Below are 17855 nucleotides of genomic sequence, written 5' to 3'. Positions count from 1 at the left end.
GTGTTATGCAAATTCTCTTGCGTTTTCCGGATCCGAGAACAGTTTGCTTTGCTGCCCCAGGATAACTATTTTAAGCACCGCCGAATATTTTAACATAAATTTATAACCTTTTTTCTATAGGGTCGATTTTGCTGCGTTAAACTCCTTCCTCTTCTTCAGGAGTTCAAAACTTATGTCTGGGTAGAAAAAAAAATTTTGACCTTTGTATTCCAGTGGTTTTTTGTCTTCTCTTATTTTTTTCATTGCCTTCTCCAATATATTTTCTCTTGTTGTATATCTTAGGAATTTTACTAGAATGGATCTTGTTTTTTGTTGTGGCTGTGGTTTAGGGTCTATTGTTCTGTGTGCCCTTTCTATTTCCATTCCTTCCTGTAATTCTGGCATTCCTCGGACCCTGGGGATCCATTTTTTAAAATAAATTCTTTCATATCTTTGCCTTCTTCATCTTCCTTAAGGCCCACTATCTTTATATTGTTTCTCCTATTATAGTTTTCCATTATATCCATCTTCTGAGCTAACAGCTGCTGTGTTTCTTTAACATTTTTATCAGATTCTTCTAATTTCTTTTTTAAGTCATCTACCTCCATTTCTATGGCTGTTTCTCGTTCTTCCACCTTGTCCACTCTTTTTCCTATATCTGTCATGACCATCTCTAATCTATTCACTTTTTCTTCTGTACCTTTTATTCTTCTTTTTATTTCACTGAATTCTTGTGTTAGCCATTCTTTAAAATTATTTTTATCCACGTACTGTCCCTTCCCTTCATCTTCCATTTCTCTGTGTAGAGCTTGACGTTCTCCCTCCTCTTCTTCTGAGTCCACTCCAGGATCTGTGTCCTTCACCTCTGTCTCTTCTGATTTTCTTGTTGGGTTGTTTATTTTATTTTGTTGGGTATTTTTGTTTTTATTATTTTTATTAAAGGTGTCTTGGTGTTGGTCTTCTTCCTCTGGGTTGGTCATCTGTTGTTTCTCTGATTTCCTTTTTTTACTCTCTTCTTTCTTGTTCCCGTTATTTTCTATGTTTTCCTGTTGGGAGCCTTGCTGTCAGGTTATTCTTGTCTGTTCAAGCTGTGGAGATCTACTCCTCAGCTGGTCCCCCCTCCCATCGGTGTTGTTTTTGTCGTGTGCATTGCGCATGCGCGAGGATTCGCTCTTTTGTTTGGCTCCGTGAGCCATCTTTGTAGTCCTGCATTCAGGGTTTCCACTGACCTCAGGGGGCGGGCTTCTCTCTCCACGGCGGGCCTCCTCGTACAGGTAAGGCCTTCACCTTTCCCTTCTGACATCTTTCCTTCTTCTTTTCTTCCCATTGTTTTTGGTTTTCCTTTCTTTGCCGCCATTTTCTCCACACCTTTATTTTTAATTTGTTATGGTTTCTGTGTTTGTGGCTTTGCTTTTTCTTTACTTTTCTGGAGAGGGCTGGTATTTTCTTACCAGTCACTACTCCATCACGTGACTCCCCCCCCTAGCTGCTGATCATTTTGATGAACCATATCTAATTAATTTGCAAGAGAAAAGAATTACAGCTTGGCTTAACATTTCCGCCAAACCATTAATTCTGTAAAAATAACCTATTTTAACTCAATGTGTAGATTATTACATTTTGCAATGGCAACATAGAATTTCCAGAATTCTGATCTGATTGACACTTTTCGTTAAAGGATGCCTCAATATTGTTTCATCCAAATCTTGACACAATAAAGCAAAACTACCAACCATAACCACAGTAGCTTAATTTTTTCCATGAACCGTCAGTTTTAGTGGAAGTGATATGTTAGGTACTAATATGTCTTTTCTCTGCATTCTAAAAATATTGTATCTTATTATTAATTAAAACTGGGAAGATTACAAATATCTCTATGATAGAAAATGACTTCTTTGTTTCTTATTTTGAGCAATATTCCTAATTCCATCAATGGCATAAAATTGTACATCGATTTCAATACACTTTACGAATATTCGAATGACAAAAAATTGCTTTGATGAAGAAAGCCATGTTTGCTGTAACGAAAGGATTTGAATGGGTTTTGTCTGGGTTTTTGCTTTTATGAAAATAGCCTCCAATAGTAGTGATTGGGGCTTGGCTTTACGCTATTTTGGCTTACGAAAGGTTTCCTAGGAACACTCTAGTTTCATAAAGTGGGGCATACCTTTATATAAAGCATATCTGGCACATAAGATAAAGATGCCCCTCATGGTAGTCATAGTAATGAAGCTATAGCCATGTTACTTAAATTGCAACACACCCATTATTGAAACTCAAGATCATGGTTAACTCTGCCTATTGAACTTACAATTACAGGGCACACCATAAAATCTGCAATTTTTCAGTCATTTGAATGTTAAACTTTAATTTCTTCATGCTGCAGAAGATTGTCTTATTTAGAAATGAAAGATATCATGAACAACACAGGCCAAATCAGAGCTATCATCCAATTAAATTACAGAATAAAGGTTTCTTCCATTGATTCTCTCAGTTCTCAGAAAGGTGGCTGAGAATCCTAACACCACATAGAATAACTGAGCAATTGCTGAAACACTCCACTTGTAACATGGTTCCACAGTACATACCATCAATGCAAGTTTTCCAACTTGCACCTAGGCTGATACTTGGCGAGGTCCTGTTTATTGCCCATCTACTATTGATGATCTTCAAGAATTTCAACTTCAAACAATAAAAGGGTACAGGGGTAAAACGCAGGATTCTGTTGTCACCGTGGTTAAAGTGGGAAAAAAAACACACAAGTGCTGAGAAACTCAGCGGATCAAACAGTGCCTTTATGTAGCAAAGGTGAAGATACATCACCAATGTTTCAGACTTGAGCCCTTCATCAAGGTGTGGGGGAACATGAGAGATGTCTGAAAGGGTACAGCCTCATCGCTGATCTGTCACACCATCAATATTTGTATTGTACAGGTTGCCTGTCACATTGACAATATTTATGTTATACAGGTTGTGTATATTTGTATTGTGCAGATTGTGTGGGAAGCTTTGAAAGTAAGTCTTCACTTCATAGTTTGTATTGTCTCTTCTTGGGTGCCAAATTTGTTCTTTCATGTAACGAGTGGTAAATTTTGAGTGACTTTTGGGAAAAGAACTTGAAGGAATGTGACAATTCTGCACGTGATTTTAAATCATCCTGCTAAGTATTAGTATATATTTTCCCCATCTCCTAATTTGAATAAGTTTGAAGGAGAGTCTCTTGCAGATAAATTATCTGTCAAATATGTTGACAGCTAGGTTTTCAAGTGTGTTTAACATTTTTTCAAATATGCTTTTATGCAGCCTTTAGTACTTAGTAAAATTATTGATAATATTTAATGAAAATCTCCAGCCCACATAAAAATAATACCCCTCATTCATTTATTATTGTGTTGGAGATCTTGCAACATTCAGTGTGATGCTTCAGTGGCTGCCTTGTGAACACTAGCATATGCATCCCAGAGAATAAGTTTTTATTCTTTATTCTTCCTTTCCAATGTTACATGTTGCAGTCTTCAAATTTGTCCAAGAGATCTGAGGAAAAAAACTCAAACTTTCAATGGGGAAAAATATAATCAGATCCCCTTTGGACTATGGAGTACTTCCTTTGGGGGTTTTGGCACCCATCCTTATGCTAAACCTAATAGAGGCAAACTTTCCAATTTCTAGGTTATTTCATACTGAGCTATGTGCAAGACATTCTATAATATATCTTTAGATTAAGCACTCCCCCTGGACAAAAGCATTGGGGAAGTAACAATATGAAAATTTGGAAGAGAATGAGCAACAATGAATGTTCCTATAATTTAAAGCAGTACAATCCCAGATCTAGGCTCTTGGAGGGGAAATTCATTGAGTGTCTGCTTTGACTAGGAAAGTCAGTATTTTGAATGTTTAGGCTCTGTTAACAGAACCATATGCAAGACACATGTAAATCTAGCGAAAAGTGCACTTGGATGAAATATTAGGAACACTTTTCTTACCAAAGAAATGTTTGGATCATTTGCCAAAAGAACAATTGGAAATATTCCTAATACAATGAACATTTCGACAGCTGGGGAAAAGGCATGAAGAGCCTCAGCCATCAGAAACTATTTTTATTTCACCCCAGGCTTCACCATGAATACTTGCTTACATTTGTCTTGTTCTTTTATTGTCACATGTGACAGTGACACAGTGAAAAGCTTTGCTTCATGTGCTATCCAGAAAATCTAACCCATATGGCAGGTGATGCAATAGTGAAACGAAAGTGGAGGATGAAGTGTCAAAGACTGCACCATGTGGTATTACAAAGAGAAAGTGCAAGATGTAGAGTAATGTAACGTGCAAGGGCATATTTTACTAATGAGAGGTCCAAGTAAGAGCCTGATATCAGCATCACAAGGTTCGTGTATTTTCTACCCAATGGAAGTGGAAACAAGAGTGCCTTATTAGCTGAGGCAACAAATAACATACTAATAGACCCATGGGTAGGTGGTTTGTTTGATGGCCTGAATTGTGTTCACAACTCTCCGCAGTTTTTTGTGGCCTTGGACAGAGCAGTTCCCGTACCATGCATTGATGTTAAACATCTGAACTTTCACCATAAGGAGCAGCCCAATTTCAAGTTCATTTGTCATCCGATTGTACCAGTACAACCAGATGAAACAACATTCTCCGGTCCATGGTGTAGAACAGTGCAAAACGTTCACTGACATAACACAGAGACAAACAATACACATGTACATATATTAAAATAAATACAGTAAAATCCATATATCCAGAATTTAAGTAAATGGCAAAAAAAAATCACGTAAAATAAATAGGTAAAGAATATGAAAGTTTAATATTGGCGCCCCCAGCAGTTAGTTTGCCAATCACGCAACACGCAATCTCAAGCAACCAGAAAATTCACTTATCCAGCATCTTCCAATCCCCAGAGGACATGGATACTGGGGGTTTTACTGTATTCTTAATAAATAGTAGAATCATGGAGAGTTGTTTTTGTGGGAAGAAGCTGTTCCTCACCCTGGTAGTTCTGAAATTCTGCATAATTTTTCTAACGGGAGTAGCTGGAAGATGCTGTGTGTGGGGTGGTAGGGGTCTCACTGATTTTGTGAACCCCTTAAACAATGATCTGATCAAAATCACATTGATGGGGGGTGGGGAGGGCAACCCCAGTGATCTTCTCTGCTGCTCTTATGGTCCTATAGATTGACTGCCAACCCGATGATCTCAGTAACCTTACCACACTGTGATGCAGCCGGCCAGAATACTCTGGTTTGACCTCCTGTAGAAAGTTGACAGGGTAGTGAACAGTGGCCTTGCTTGCCTCAGTCTTCTAAGGAAGTGCAGTGGCTGTTGTGCCTTTCTGACAAGTGAGGAGATGTTAAGTGGACTCTGAGGAACTTGGTCCTTTCCACTCTCTCCACTACCGCACTATGAATATGTAGTGGATGGTGGTCGTCCCTGGTCCTTCTGAATTCCACAATAATTTCCTTTGTCTTGTCTATGTTGAGATTCCGGTTGTTATTCTTGTACCTTTTCATGAGATTTTCCACCTGTTCTCAACTCATCATTGTTGCTGATGAGGCCCAACTACCATCATGCCATCTGCAAACTTGTTGGCTCTATTAGAGCTGGATCTGGTGTTGCGGTCTTGAATCAGTAGTGTGACCAGGAGCAGACTGAGCATACAGCCCTGAGGTGCGCCAGTGGTCAGTGTGATGGTGCTCGACACTTACTGACTACTGAGCCATCAGAGAATTCATAGTTTAAGCTTCATCTGGGTTTTTTAAGCAGATAGCTGAAAGGTATCATTATAAAGTAAAAGGTAATAAAGTTTAAAGAAAGTCCAATGGGAATTGATAAGCTTTCGAAATATATGACATAACTTTGCTCTCAGAAAATTGTTTCAAAATCTAAATTACTTTTTTTTTTCTTTTTAAGCCCTTCTACAAGCAATAACATTCCTTTAATGAGAGTGGTCCAGTCTATTAAACACACAAAGAGGAGAAGTAGCACTGTACTGAAGGAGGGCTGGATGGTTCACTTCACCAGCAAGGACACTCTGGTAAGAACATTATTGACAGACCTGCCACATACTGGATATTTGGTCTTTACACTTTTGTCAAGGACCCAAACAGCAACATGTCTATATTCCTGGACAGGTTGCAATGGATTACAATTTAAGTGATTCTGTATCCTGCTTACTGTTAAATGTGATGTTTCTGCATAAGTTTCTTGAAAAGATTCAATCCAAGATCAGAAACATGTACAGGTAGTCCCTGGGTTACGAACGAAATCCATTCCTTAGTCTGTCTAAGTCAGAACAGGTACAGTACATAGGGTTCTTATTTAGCATCACTTAGTCAAATGTTTGCCTTAGTATACAGTATATATTTTTGCCTTTCTATGCATAAAAGACTACTGGACTCTATTTCTTGAAATAGGCACAGTCAGCACAGTGTTAACGGCAATGGCCGACTCACTGGAAGCTGCACGTAGTCTGTTTGAACGTACAAGTTGTCCATAAGTTCTGGATATATCAGGAAGGAAATATACCAGACACAGGCAGCTAAAGCTACATTGGGGTTAATGGAGGAGCTGAAATTAATGAATATCTGGAAGAAGGGTTCAACCTAGAGAGAGGGATTATTTCTTCTATTCAAGACAACATGACTCCTACTCGAGGATAGATTTATTTTTGGTTTCAGCCGATTTACAGGGTAGGATCATGGAAATTGAATATAAGGCGAAACTCTTATCAGACCACTCACCTCTTGTATTGATTATTGATATGCCAGAGAAGAAGGAGACAGACTATAGATGATGCCTTAATATATTGCTGTTTAAAAAGGGCAGATTTTTGTAACTTTATTTGGAGCAAAATAACTATGTTCTGTGAGACCAACTGTAATTCCACTGTGAATAAACTTCTTCTATGGGACACGTTAAAAGCATATTTGAGAGGTCAAAAAATTAGCTGTACCTCTAGGATTAAAAAAGAGTGTTCAAGGGAGGTTGAAGAATTGGAAAAGGAGATTACAGTTTTGGAAAAGGATCTTCAAAGAGTGGGGTATGAGGATAAATATGGATGGTTAATTAATGAAAAGCTGAAATATGATACAATATATACTGTAATGGATAAATATTGGGAGAATTTGGTAAGATTAGTGGGTTACATACATACACACATTTTAAAACAGATCTTATTTGAAAGACAAGAATTCATATTCAGTAACATTGCAGGATCTTGGAGACTTTTATGCACATCACAAGTAGGTGCTAATTGAAATGGAGTTATGAAATGCATAGACCATTGTTTGGAATTGGAGACAGGCTGGATGGTTGGATAACTACAAGACTTTTGACCTTTCTGCAAAGTGCTCACAGAAAGGTCACACCTGGGTTTTGTTTATTTAAGACAACAGCTTGACCAAGGAGAAGAACTCCTGTGTTGTTTGCTGAAGAAGACAGGGGTTTTGCAAGTGAGAGAGTCACATGGGCTTTCTGGCAGTCTCAGTTGGAGGGAGAGAGAGAGAGAGAGAGGGAGAGAAGACAAGCCCTCTCAGCTACTGTGTGTGACACTGAAAAGAGATTGAATAGTCACGGCTGAAACAACCCAGGAAGAGCTGGTTGAAAACAGAAAATTCCAGAACAGTGGATGGCTGGAAGTGCTATCTGTCTGATGTTTCTCTTGGAATAAGTGGAACAGAAAGGAACTCTGGTAGCCTGAAGAAAGAGGTTACAATCTGGAAAACCCTGATGGGGCAAGTTTCATCAGCGAGATATTGGGATGACTAATGGTGGTACCTCAGTTGTGGAAATCCTGGAACAACAAATCTCTCTCTGCAAACCCGACAAGAATCATCCTGAGTGGTAAACATTTACCTTTCGAGCACCAAAGCCTGGCGAATTTTATACATGTTAAATTCTGTGTACAGTATAAGAATTGCCAGCATCCAGAGAACTTGGAAGAAGGAGAAGTGAGATTGAACTGTGAGCCAACTAACTTTTCTTAAATTTGCACACACACATTATATGCACATGTGCTTAGAATTAGAAGGGGGTTAATTTGGGTTAGTTAAGTATAGAGATAAGTTATAGTTTGATTCTGTTTTCATGTTTAAAGTTGATTAAAAACAACTTTTGTTTTAAAAACTACTTGTCTTGGTGAATGTCTATTGCTGTTGGGTTTTGGGGTCCTTTGGGTTCGTAACAATACATATAAAATGGAAAAAAATTATAACAAGATCTAAACAGAAATACTATGAACCAGAAAGAGCCCTGGCAGTTGAAAACAGAACAAGCCTCCAGAACAATAAATGCGATTAAGCTAGTCTTGGACAGGATCTCTTACAAATCAGAGGATATAAATGAAGCTTTTAAGCAATTTTATATTAATTTATATAAATCTCAACCAGTGGGGTATTTGAATAAAAATGAGAGTTTCCTGTCAACACTTGTAGCTCCAAAATTTGAATTTAGAAAGAAGGGAGGGGGGTTAAGTGCTCCCTTTACTCAAATTGAGATAGGGGAAATGTTGGCCTTGCAAAATTAATAAAGCCCTGGAATTTCCAATGGAATTTTATAAAGATTTATTGATACCTCTGTTTCTGGAGGTATTAAATCAGGCAGTGGTGACCCACTCCCTCCCGGAGTCCTTTTCAACATCAGTTATTATGGTGATTCCCAAAAAAAGACAGAAATCCATTGAAACTGTCATCTTATAGGCCCATATCACTTTTGTATACGGACTATAAGATTATTGCCAAAGCCTTGGCAAATAGATTGAAAGCTTATTTGCCTAAATTAATAAACACTGTGCAGGGGAAGCAATCTGCGGAGAAAGCCTTTGACAGACTGGAGAGGGACGTTTTACTTAAAGTGCTGGAAAAATTTGGATTAGGACAATCATTTATTAATAGGGTTAAAGCTCCATATTCTAAGTCTAAAGCTAAAGTAATAACTAATGCTCAAATTTCATCATTATTCCCACTGTCCAGACAAGGTTGTCCATTATCTCTAGCTCTTTTCCTCCTGTCTTTTGATCTGTTACCGGAATCAATCCTTCAGGATCAATCAGGAAAAAACATACAATCAATTTATTTGCTGATGATGTTCTGATATATCTGATAGAACCGGTTAACTTGTTATAAAATTGCAGTCAAAATTGGAAGATTTTGGGATTATATTGGGTTATAAAGTCAATTTGGACAAAAGCAAAGTTATGCCACTTATGGTGGGAATTATGAACAAATTAAGAGAAATTCCCAATTTAAGTGGCTGCTCAATGGGATTAAATATTTGGATATTAAGTAGGTAACAGCCTGCAGAATTTATACATTGAATTATCTTCCCTTGCTTCGAAAAATTGAGGACGATCTTAATAAGTGGGTGACCCGCCCAATAACTTCAGTTGGAAAAGTCAACTGTATTCAAATGAATGTGTTGCCTTGAGTACAATATTTTTTTCAAAGTTTGCCTGTTTCTATACCTCAGTTTTTTTTTCAAAACCCTAATAAATGCATCAGGAGGTTTTTGTGGAAGGGTAAGCCTTCCAGAGTCACTGTTGATAAATTAACTTGGAATTATGAATTGGAAGGAGTAATGCACCCAGATTTCAAATAAAATATTTTTGGGCAACCTAAATGAAGTATATCACCTCCCTCTTTGATGGAGGAGACAAGTCTTCATGAGTAAAATTGGAGTCGCATAAGGTTGGTGAGAGGATAGCAGAAAACCTTGTATATAAATGGAATTCTAAATTATTATCTGGCCCTAAAGAAGCCCCCCTATTAATTACAATATGGAATAAAATTAATGGTCAAATTAGAGGCAAGTGTGGAGGGGGGGGATTCTTTCATCTAAAACATCCCTGGCTCAAAATATGTTAACTCCATTAATGACTGATAATAAAATCCTGGACACTTGGTCCCAGAGGGGTGTCTAGGGCATTGAGGATTGTTATGAGTATGGACAATTTATGACATTTGAACAAATTAAGAATAAATATGAAGTTTTAAATACATATTTTTTCTGCTATCTTCAGTTAAGATCTTATTTAATGAACAAATTAGGTTCAGCACTAACCTTACCACAGTGTAGCAAAATAGAGACTCTGGTTCGAAAAGGGAACACAAAATAAAATTGAAAATGTGTTCCTTACTTCAGCCCTAAACAAGGGCTTGATAAATCAAGACAAAGGTGGGAATCAGATTTGGGTGTAGACATTTGCTAGTCTGACTTATGTCAAGACAACATGATTAACACGATTAATGTAAGGTATTGGCTGGTGCAATGTCTTGCATCTGCTATATCTTACTCCACAAAAGTTACATAAATTGAAATAGAATATGTCTGACCAATGTTTTTGATGTGGTCTAAGTGAGGTGGGGAACAGGACATACAGCCTGATGAAATTTCTCTCAGCATCGGGAAGACTAAGTACCAAGTCTTATGAAGAATTGTGTGCTGTCGTCAAAAACATCTATCTCCAAAACCAGTAGTGTTTGGAAAAAGATACAAATTTTATACCAGAAAGCAAAAATCAGGGAAAACCATGAGTCAATATTGGGCCGAATTGTGTAGACTGTCAGAAACGTAATTTTGGAGATTTCTTGGATGAGGCTTTAAGAGATAGGTTGGTCATCGATTTGGCTGACCACATCGATTTGGCTGACCACAACGCCCAACAATGAATGCTTAGCAGAAAAAATTTAGACATTAAGGCTGCGTATGATATAGCAATGAGTTTTGAAATGGACAACCAAAACAGGGATGTTATACAAGGGGAGCAGCACGTGGTGGAAAAGGTAAACCACCAAGAATGCTTCCACTGTGAGAGGAGTAACAAGAGTCCTGATAACTATTATTTCAAAAGGGCCAAGTGTCATCTATGTGATAAAGAGGGACACATCAAGTCCAAATGCCCAAGGAAAAGAAAAGGTAATGAAAAGGAGGCTTTCCCAAGGAAGAAAAGTCAAACTGAAATACACAAAATAGTCACCCAAAGTGAAAAGCATCATGGAGAATGAGGAAAATCCTAGCATTGGCTCCGAGGAGGACTTTACAATGGAAATAATGTATATTGGTAAAGCAATGGATCAGAAATTGGAAATTTTGCTTCATGTTAAAATTAACAACAAACTTGTTTGGATGGAGGTGGACACAGGGGTCATAAATGTCATAAATTGTCCCTGTGTCCTGAATGCCGAAAGATCTAAAAGTAAAACTATTACACAATCTTAAAATGAAACAGTCTGACATGGGGTTGAAGACAGTCACAGGGAGAAAGTCAAAGTGCCGGAGAAATGTAAAGTAAACATCAAATATAATTAACAGATACAGAAAGAATTCCCCTCTACACTGTTGTCACAAAGCAACTCCCGTGTTTGGATATTGCACGTTTATCTGGATCGGAAGGAAATTGGGGCAGTGAAGAGTGTATATTTTGAGGGTGAGCCAAAATTAAAGCTGGAGCAAATGCTTTAAAAGTATCAAACAGTTCTTGGAAACGGTCTAGGAAAAATCCAAGGAGTCCAGGTCAAAATGCAATTGAAACCTGATGCTGAACCCATTTGTACAAGCCAAGTATGGTACCTTTTGCTATTTAAAAAAAAAAGACCGGGTCAGAATGACACAGATTGGAAAATGAAGAAATCATTGAAAATGATTAGCAATTGGGTAGCTCCTATTGTGCCAGTCAGAAACCCAACGGTGAAATTCACATTTGTGGTGATTATAAAGTTGTCATTAATCTCGCTCTTCAAGTGCCCAAATCAGAGGAGTTATTTCAAGCTCTGAATGGTGGAAAAAAGTTCACAAAATTGGATTTATCACAAGCATACCAGCAAGTCAAATTGGATTCTGAATCAAAAATGTATGTGGCAAACAATACTCACTTGGGATTGGTCACTTACACTAGAATGTCACATGGAATATCATTAGAGCACCAGTGATGTTTCAAGTGGTTATGGGCAAATTATTGAACAGAATGAATGTTGGATGCTTCCTTAACATAACATAACAATTTACAGCACGGAAACAGGCCATTAGGCCCTTCTAGTCCGCACCGAACCAAACACCCCTCTCTAGTCCCACCTCCCTGCACAATGCCCATAACCCTCCATCTTCTTCTCATCCATATACCTGTCCAACCTTTTCTTAAATAATACAATTGACTCCGCCGCCACTATTTCTCCCGGAAGCTCATTCCACACGTCTACCACTCTCTGAGTAAAGAAGTTCCCCCTCATGTTACCTCTAAACCTCTGCCCCTTAATTCTTAACTCATGTCCTCTTGTTTTAATCTTTCCTCCTCTTAACGGAAATAGTCTATCCACATCCACTCTGTCTATCCCTTTCATAATCTTAAATACTTCTATCAAATCCCCTCTCAACCTTCTACGCTCCAAAGAATAAAGACCTAATCTGTCCAATCTCTCCCTATACTCTAGATGCTTAAACCCAGGTAACATTCTGGTAAACCTTCTCTGCACTCTCTCCACTCTGTTTATATCCTTCCTATAATTAGGCGACCAGAACTGCACACAGAACTCCAAATTAGGCCGCACCAACGTCTTATACAGTCTCAACATCACCTCCCAACTCCTATATTCCATGCAATGATTGATAAAGGCCAGCATACTAAAAGCCTTCTTCACCACCCTATTCACGTGAGTTTCTACCTTCAGGGAACGATGTACCGTTACTCCTAAATCTTTCTGCTCTTCTGTATTCATCAATGCTCTCCCATTTACCACGTATGTCCTGTTCTGATTCTTCTTACCAAAATGAAGCACCTCACACTTGATCACAAGATAAAGGAACAGAAGCAGACCACTAGGCCCATCGTGTCTGTTCCGTGACTCTACACTAAGCTGAACTATGCTCACACCTAGTTCTAATTTCCAGCCTTTTCCCCATATCCCTTGATACCCTTACTAATGAGATACTTATCCATTTCCTGTTTAAATACTCCCAGTGATCTGGCCTCCACTGCCTTGTGTGGAAGTGAGTTCCACAGATCCACGACCTTCTGACTAAAGAAGTTCTTCCTCCTCTCTGTTTTAGTTGGATAACTTCTAGTTTTAAGACTATGACCCATCAAGGGAAACATCTTATCTGCATTCACTCTGTCAAAGCCTTTCAATATTCGAAATGTCTCTGAGATCCCCCCTCATTCTCCTATACTCCAACGAATACAACCCAAGAGCTGCCAAATGCTCTTCATGTACTAGCCCTTGCATTCCAGGAATCATCCTAGTAACTCTCCTCTGCTCATTCTCCAACAACGTCACATCCTTTCTAAGATAGGAGGCCCAAAACTGTACACAATATTCCAAATGGGGTCTCACTAGTGCCCCATAGAGTCTCATTAACACCTCTCTACTCTTATACACTATTCTTCTTGAAATGAATGTCGCTACCAATCACACCTCGGCATTAACTTTTAGATTTCTCTGCACGAGGACACCCAGGTCTCTTTGCACCTCCGAGGACTGAATTTTCTCCTCATCCAAATAATACTCTGGTTGTTTATTTCCACTGCCAAAATGTAGAACCGAACACTTCTCAACACTGTACTTCATCTGCCATATTTTTGCTCAGTCTCCCGATCTGTCTATATCCCTCTGCAATGTTACAGTTTCTTCAACACCTCCTGCTCCACCACCTATCTTGGTGTCATCCACATATTTGGCCACAAAACAATTCATTCCACAATCCAAATCATTAATATAAATTGTAAGCAGCAGCGGCCCCAAGACCGACCCCTGCGGAACATCACTTGTTACAGGCAGCCATCTTGAACAGGATCCCTTAATTTCAACCCTTTGCTTTCTGCCTATCAGCCAATTTTCTATCCAGTCTAATAGCTTCCCTGTAATTCCAAGGGCCCTCATCTTATTTAGCAACCTAACATACAGTACTTTATCAAAAGCCTTTTGAAAATCCAAATATATAACATCCATAGCCTCCCCTTTGTCTAACCTACCAGAGGTTTCTTCAAAAAACTATAAATAGGTTGGTCAGGCAGGAACTACCCTTTAAAAAAAAAACAATGCTGACTTGGACCTATCCTGTCATGCATTTCCAGGTATTTCATAACTTCATCCTTGAGGATTGACTCTAATACCTTCCCAACCGTCGTCATCATTACAGTCGTCATGACACAAAACATCTAACAAACCTGAAAAAGATCCTAACCCGACTGCGCCAAAGATAAATGTGTATTTATGGTACCCTCAGTAACATATTTGGGAATTACAATCAACAGTGAAGGAGTCTGAATGGATATGGCTGGCACCAAAGCTGGCCGCAGGGCACCCTGCCTAGCAAATTGAGCCAAATTACAATCATTCTTGGTTTGGTTAACCATTACCAAAAGCACATCCCCAATATGTCAACTCTGTGCAACCCGCTTAACCAATTGTTGAAAGATCAGAAATGGTGCTGGAATGCAGAGATGAATAAAGCATTCAATCATTTGAAGGAACTGCTGACCTCAAGTGAGAAGGTTCTTGTCTACCATGACCCAGATAAAGAAGTAACCCTAGCTGTTCATGCTTCGTCAGTAGGTTTGGGTGCTGTATTGTCGCAAGTCACAGAAAAGGGAGAACAACCTGTGGCTTATGCTTCCCGCTCTTTGACAGCTTGTGAACGTAATTATGCACAACTGGGAAAAGAAGGACTTGCCGTAATATTTGGTCTTAAGCAATTTGACCAATAACTATATGATAGGAAGTTCACTTTAGTGACAGACAACTGAGGTTAATTTTAGGCCCTAAAAAGTGCATTCTGGTACCAGCTATAACAAAAATTCAAAGGTGATTATGACTTAAAGCATAGTCTGGCTGGGTAAGGTTTTTTTTATATTACTAGAGGTATTTGAATAAAGAACAAACAAGGCATAACATTTCTCCTTGTGCAAGTTTATTTTTTAAAGAAAGAATACACAACAGGACTGTGAACCAAACAGTGACTAGTCTGGTCAGAATTCCTCAGCACCTTGGATGACTTGCAAATGTAAGTTCCAAGTACATGCACCAGTTTTATTCACTGATTTGGGACTACTTTTGTTAGATCATGACATGATTGTGAGTGACAAACTGTTTTTAATGAGGAAGACTCAGTGAATGGGTATTTGCATAACTTGCTGGTAGATCGATGCCATCCTGCTCTTCGCTTCACACGTAAACCATCCAGCCACAGGGAAGAGTGAAGATGCTGGAATCTGGAGGAAAGAAAAACTGCTGTAAGGACTCAGTTGGTCAAATAGTATCTTTGGAGGAACGGAATGGTTGATATTTTGAGTCAAAGTCCTGCATCAGAAAAGGGTTGGATACGTCATAGTTTTCTTAATTCAAACAAGCTTCTTTTCACTGACAGTGCACTCAGTAGAGTCACCAAAAATGCAGTGATATTTTTAAGCAGAAACTGAAAACCATTGTGGACTTCAGAAGACATAATTCCAACATTCCACTTTGGTGCGACTGTCAGTTAGACTGCAATTCTCACCACTGAGGCAAACAATTCAATTCACTAACCTGCAAAAGACAGGGGTAGAAACCTTCAATTGGAAGAAAGTTCGAAACAGGAGGTACATTCGATCCTGTCCCAAGGCAAACTTTCTTACAGTCTCTGCATCAAAATGATGTGAGTTTGGATACAAGCAAGGAATTTGGATCTCTGCCTCTTGTGCAGTTAATAACTATGACATCAGATTGAAAAGAATTTCTCCTCAACCTACATGGAAACAACCACGTAAAAATTGCTCTCTTTGATATGTCACTGAGACTTGGCTACAGTCTGAGCCATTTGCTTTTTTGCACTTCATATTTTAAACCACCTCATTTAAGGATTGGTTTACCTCTTGAGGCAGGAAATGACTTGCACTTTTGCTCTTTAGTTCTATATCTAACTGGACTATTTCTGTTTTGGAACTGGAGCTGACGAGTCTGAATATTGTATTCAGTATAAATTATATTGTCTCTTATTATTTACCCTGATATCTCTGATTTTACAAAGCTTATCAGAAAGTGTGCACGAGTAATTCAGCAAATAATTACAACTACCCACTGCACGTGAAACTTGAACAACCCAGTTTATGCAGTTATCATTCCAGAAGATGGTGCTGTGAGCTGTCATTTGCCGAATGTGTTATTTTCTTTATTAACTTTCTAAGCTGTCTGTTCAGATACAAAACCAATTATGCAGTATATCCATGACTGCCTAGTTACATTAGGGTGACTTTTCATTGCACTTGTAACTGAGAGAAACACTTTATACTATCTCACTGTTCAGATTAAGAAAAACACTAAAATAATTCTCTCCATTGGTACTTAAACATAGGAAACGTATGAATTTCTACACGGTTAACCCGAGCTCATAGTGTCCTGGAAATATAATTAATGTACGGAATATTATTCATCAAATAATGACCATTTTCTCAAAATACCTATTTTAACCTGAGTCTTTTGTCAACAAGATATTTAATAGTATGACATTAATAATCTGTATGGATTGTAACAAAAAGATAAAGATGGGAAATGGGGTTAAAATGATGGAGGGACCCGCAGAAAAAAGAAAACTTTAAGAGTATGTATAAAATACAACAAAAACTGGGTATTGGAGACTATAAACAAGCAAACTTTGAGAAGAGAGGAAAGAGAAATACTATATTTAAGATATTTTTATTATTATGTGACTCCTCTGCATGATATTGTCCAATTTGCATCTGTTCTGGTATTATATTGTCTCAAAAGATTTTCCATAATATCGATAAAACCTTTCTCGGCACTTAGCATAAAAACCTCCGCAGTACTGTATAAACACCTCCGCCTGTGACACTGACATTATTCAGCACAGAAGGCTTTTATTGCCTAATACCAGTACATAAACGATGCCACCATTTAAATGTGCTATTCACTGTTCTTTTAAGAATTTTCTAACATTGAAGTATGTGTTTTATCCTATAGAGAAAAAGACACTATTGGAGACTAGACAGTAAATGTATCACCCTCTTTCAGAATGATACAGGAAGCAAATATTACAAGGTAAAGGTTTCGTTACTTGATTTTCTCAGTCAGACATTAACACTGAATAAATAATCCAAAATGATGCAAGCTAAATGTCAGTGAAAAAGTTCCGGTTGAACTCTTGTTTTTATTTCCTTTTATAGTAAATCATTATTGAAAGGAGTTTGGGGTATTTTTAGAAAGGATTATATTTTAAAATAAAATGATCTTATACAGACAATAAGTAAATCGATCTTGCTTTTGCGTTTACATTGAATCAGTCAGGTATAATGAATTAATTAATTTGTTTTTTAAAGCATGAGTAAAATATGCAAATTCCATACTGATCCATCTTGTTTTCATAAGGACAGGAATATGTTACTGAACAAAACATTGAAGATTAACAGAATGACATATTGCGACTTTATTCATCTACTGTCTGAAACATTTAAGAGCTGTACTGTTTGGTATATCAGTAAATAAATGCCCTAAAAATGTTTAATTAACATGAAGGCTATAACACATTCAAAACATTTATTTTTGTCAACAGATGTGCTATCCCCAATTTACACTGTTCTTGTAGTAGTTCCTGTCAATCTCATAGGGCAACATGCTGTGACTCATATATTAAATCACTCTGACATGTATTGTGGCTGTTGATGATTGACAGGTGGCTTTGTAGACCTTGTGCTAACATACGGGAAGCACCAATTTGTCAGAGTTCAAGGTTAACCAGTTACATCTTTAAGATTAGTTTCACAATTCTTTTGTAATTAAATATTGTTGCGTGAATAAAAATGATCCTTTATTTTAAACCCTATAGTAATACTACATCAATATGGTGATATAAAATTGTAAAATAAATATTTGGATGAA

General features: G+C 37.9%; 1 protein-coding gene and 1 long non-coding RNA gene across 4 annotated transcripts in view; one reads left to right on the top strand and one right to left on the bottom strand.

The window, feature by feature from the left end:
* The window catches only part of prkd1 (protein kinase D1), a 265779-nt gene that overhangs the window by 216105 nt on the left and 31819 nt on the right, over positions 1–17855 (top strand). For all 3 annotated transcript variants that reach the window (XR_011351249.1, XM_069916697.1, XM_069916698.1), the window contains exons 8-9: positions 5908–6031; positions 16941–17018. Coding sequence is in view for 2 of the 3 variants with exons in the window: in XM_069916697.1 (XP_069772798.1) it covers positions 5908–6031; positions 16941–17018 (202 nt within the window). In the remaining variant the exon portion in view is untranslated. The remainder of the gene's footprint in view (positions 1–5907; positions 6032–16940; positions 17019–17855) is intronic.
* LOC138753551 (uncharacterized) overlaps positions 14879–17855 on the bottom strand; it is a 71203-nt gene continuing 68226 nt past the window's right edge. The window contains exon 3 of the long non-coding RNA XR_011351250.1: positions 14879–15196. This is a non-coding gene — a long non-coding RNA (uncharacterized lncRNA). The remainder of the gene's footprint in view (positions 15197–17855) is intronic.

Source organism: Narcine bancroftii, chromosome 2 (genome assembly GCF_036971445.1).
Source record: "Narcine bancroftii isolate sNarBan1 chromosome 2, sNarBan1.hap1, whole genome shotgun sequence".
Lineage (NCBI taxonomy): Eukaryota > Metazoa > Chordata > Chondrichthyes > Torpediniformes > Narcinidae > Narcine > Narcine bancroftii.
This window is presented reverse-complemented; position numbering and strand designations above follow the sequence as displayed.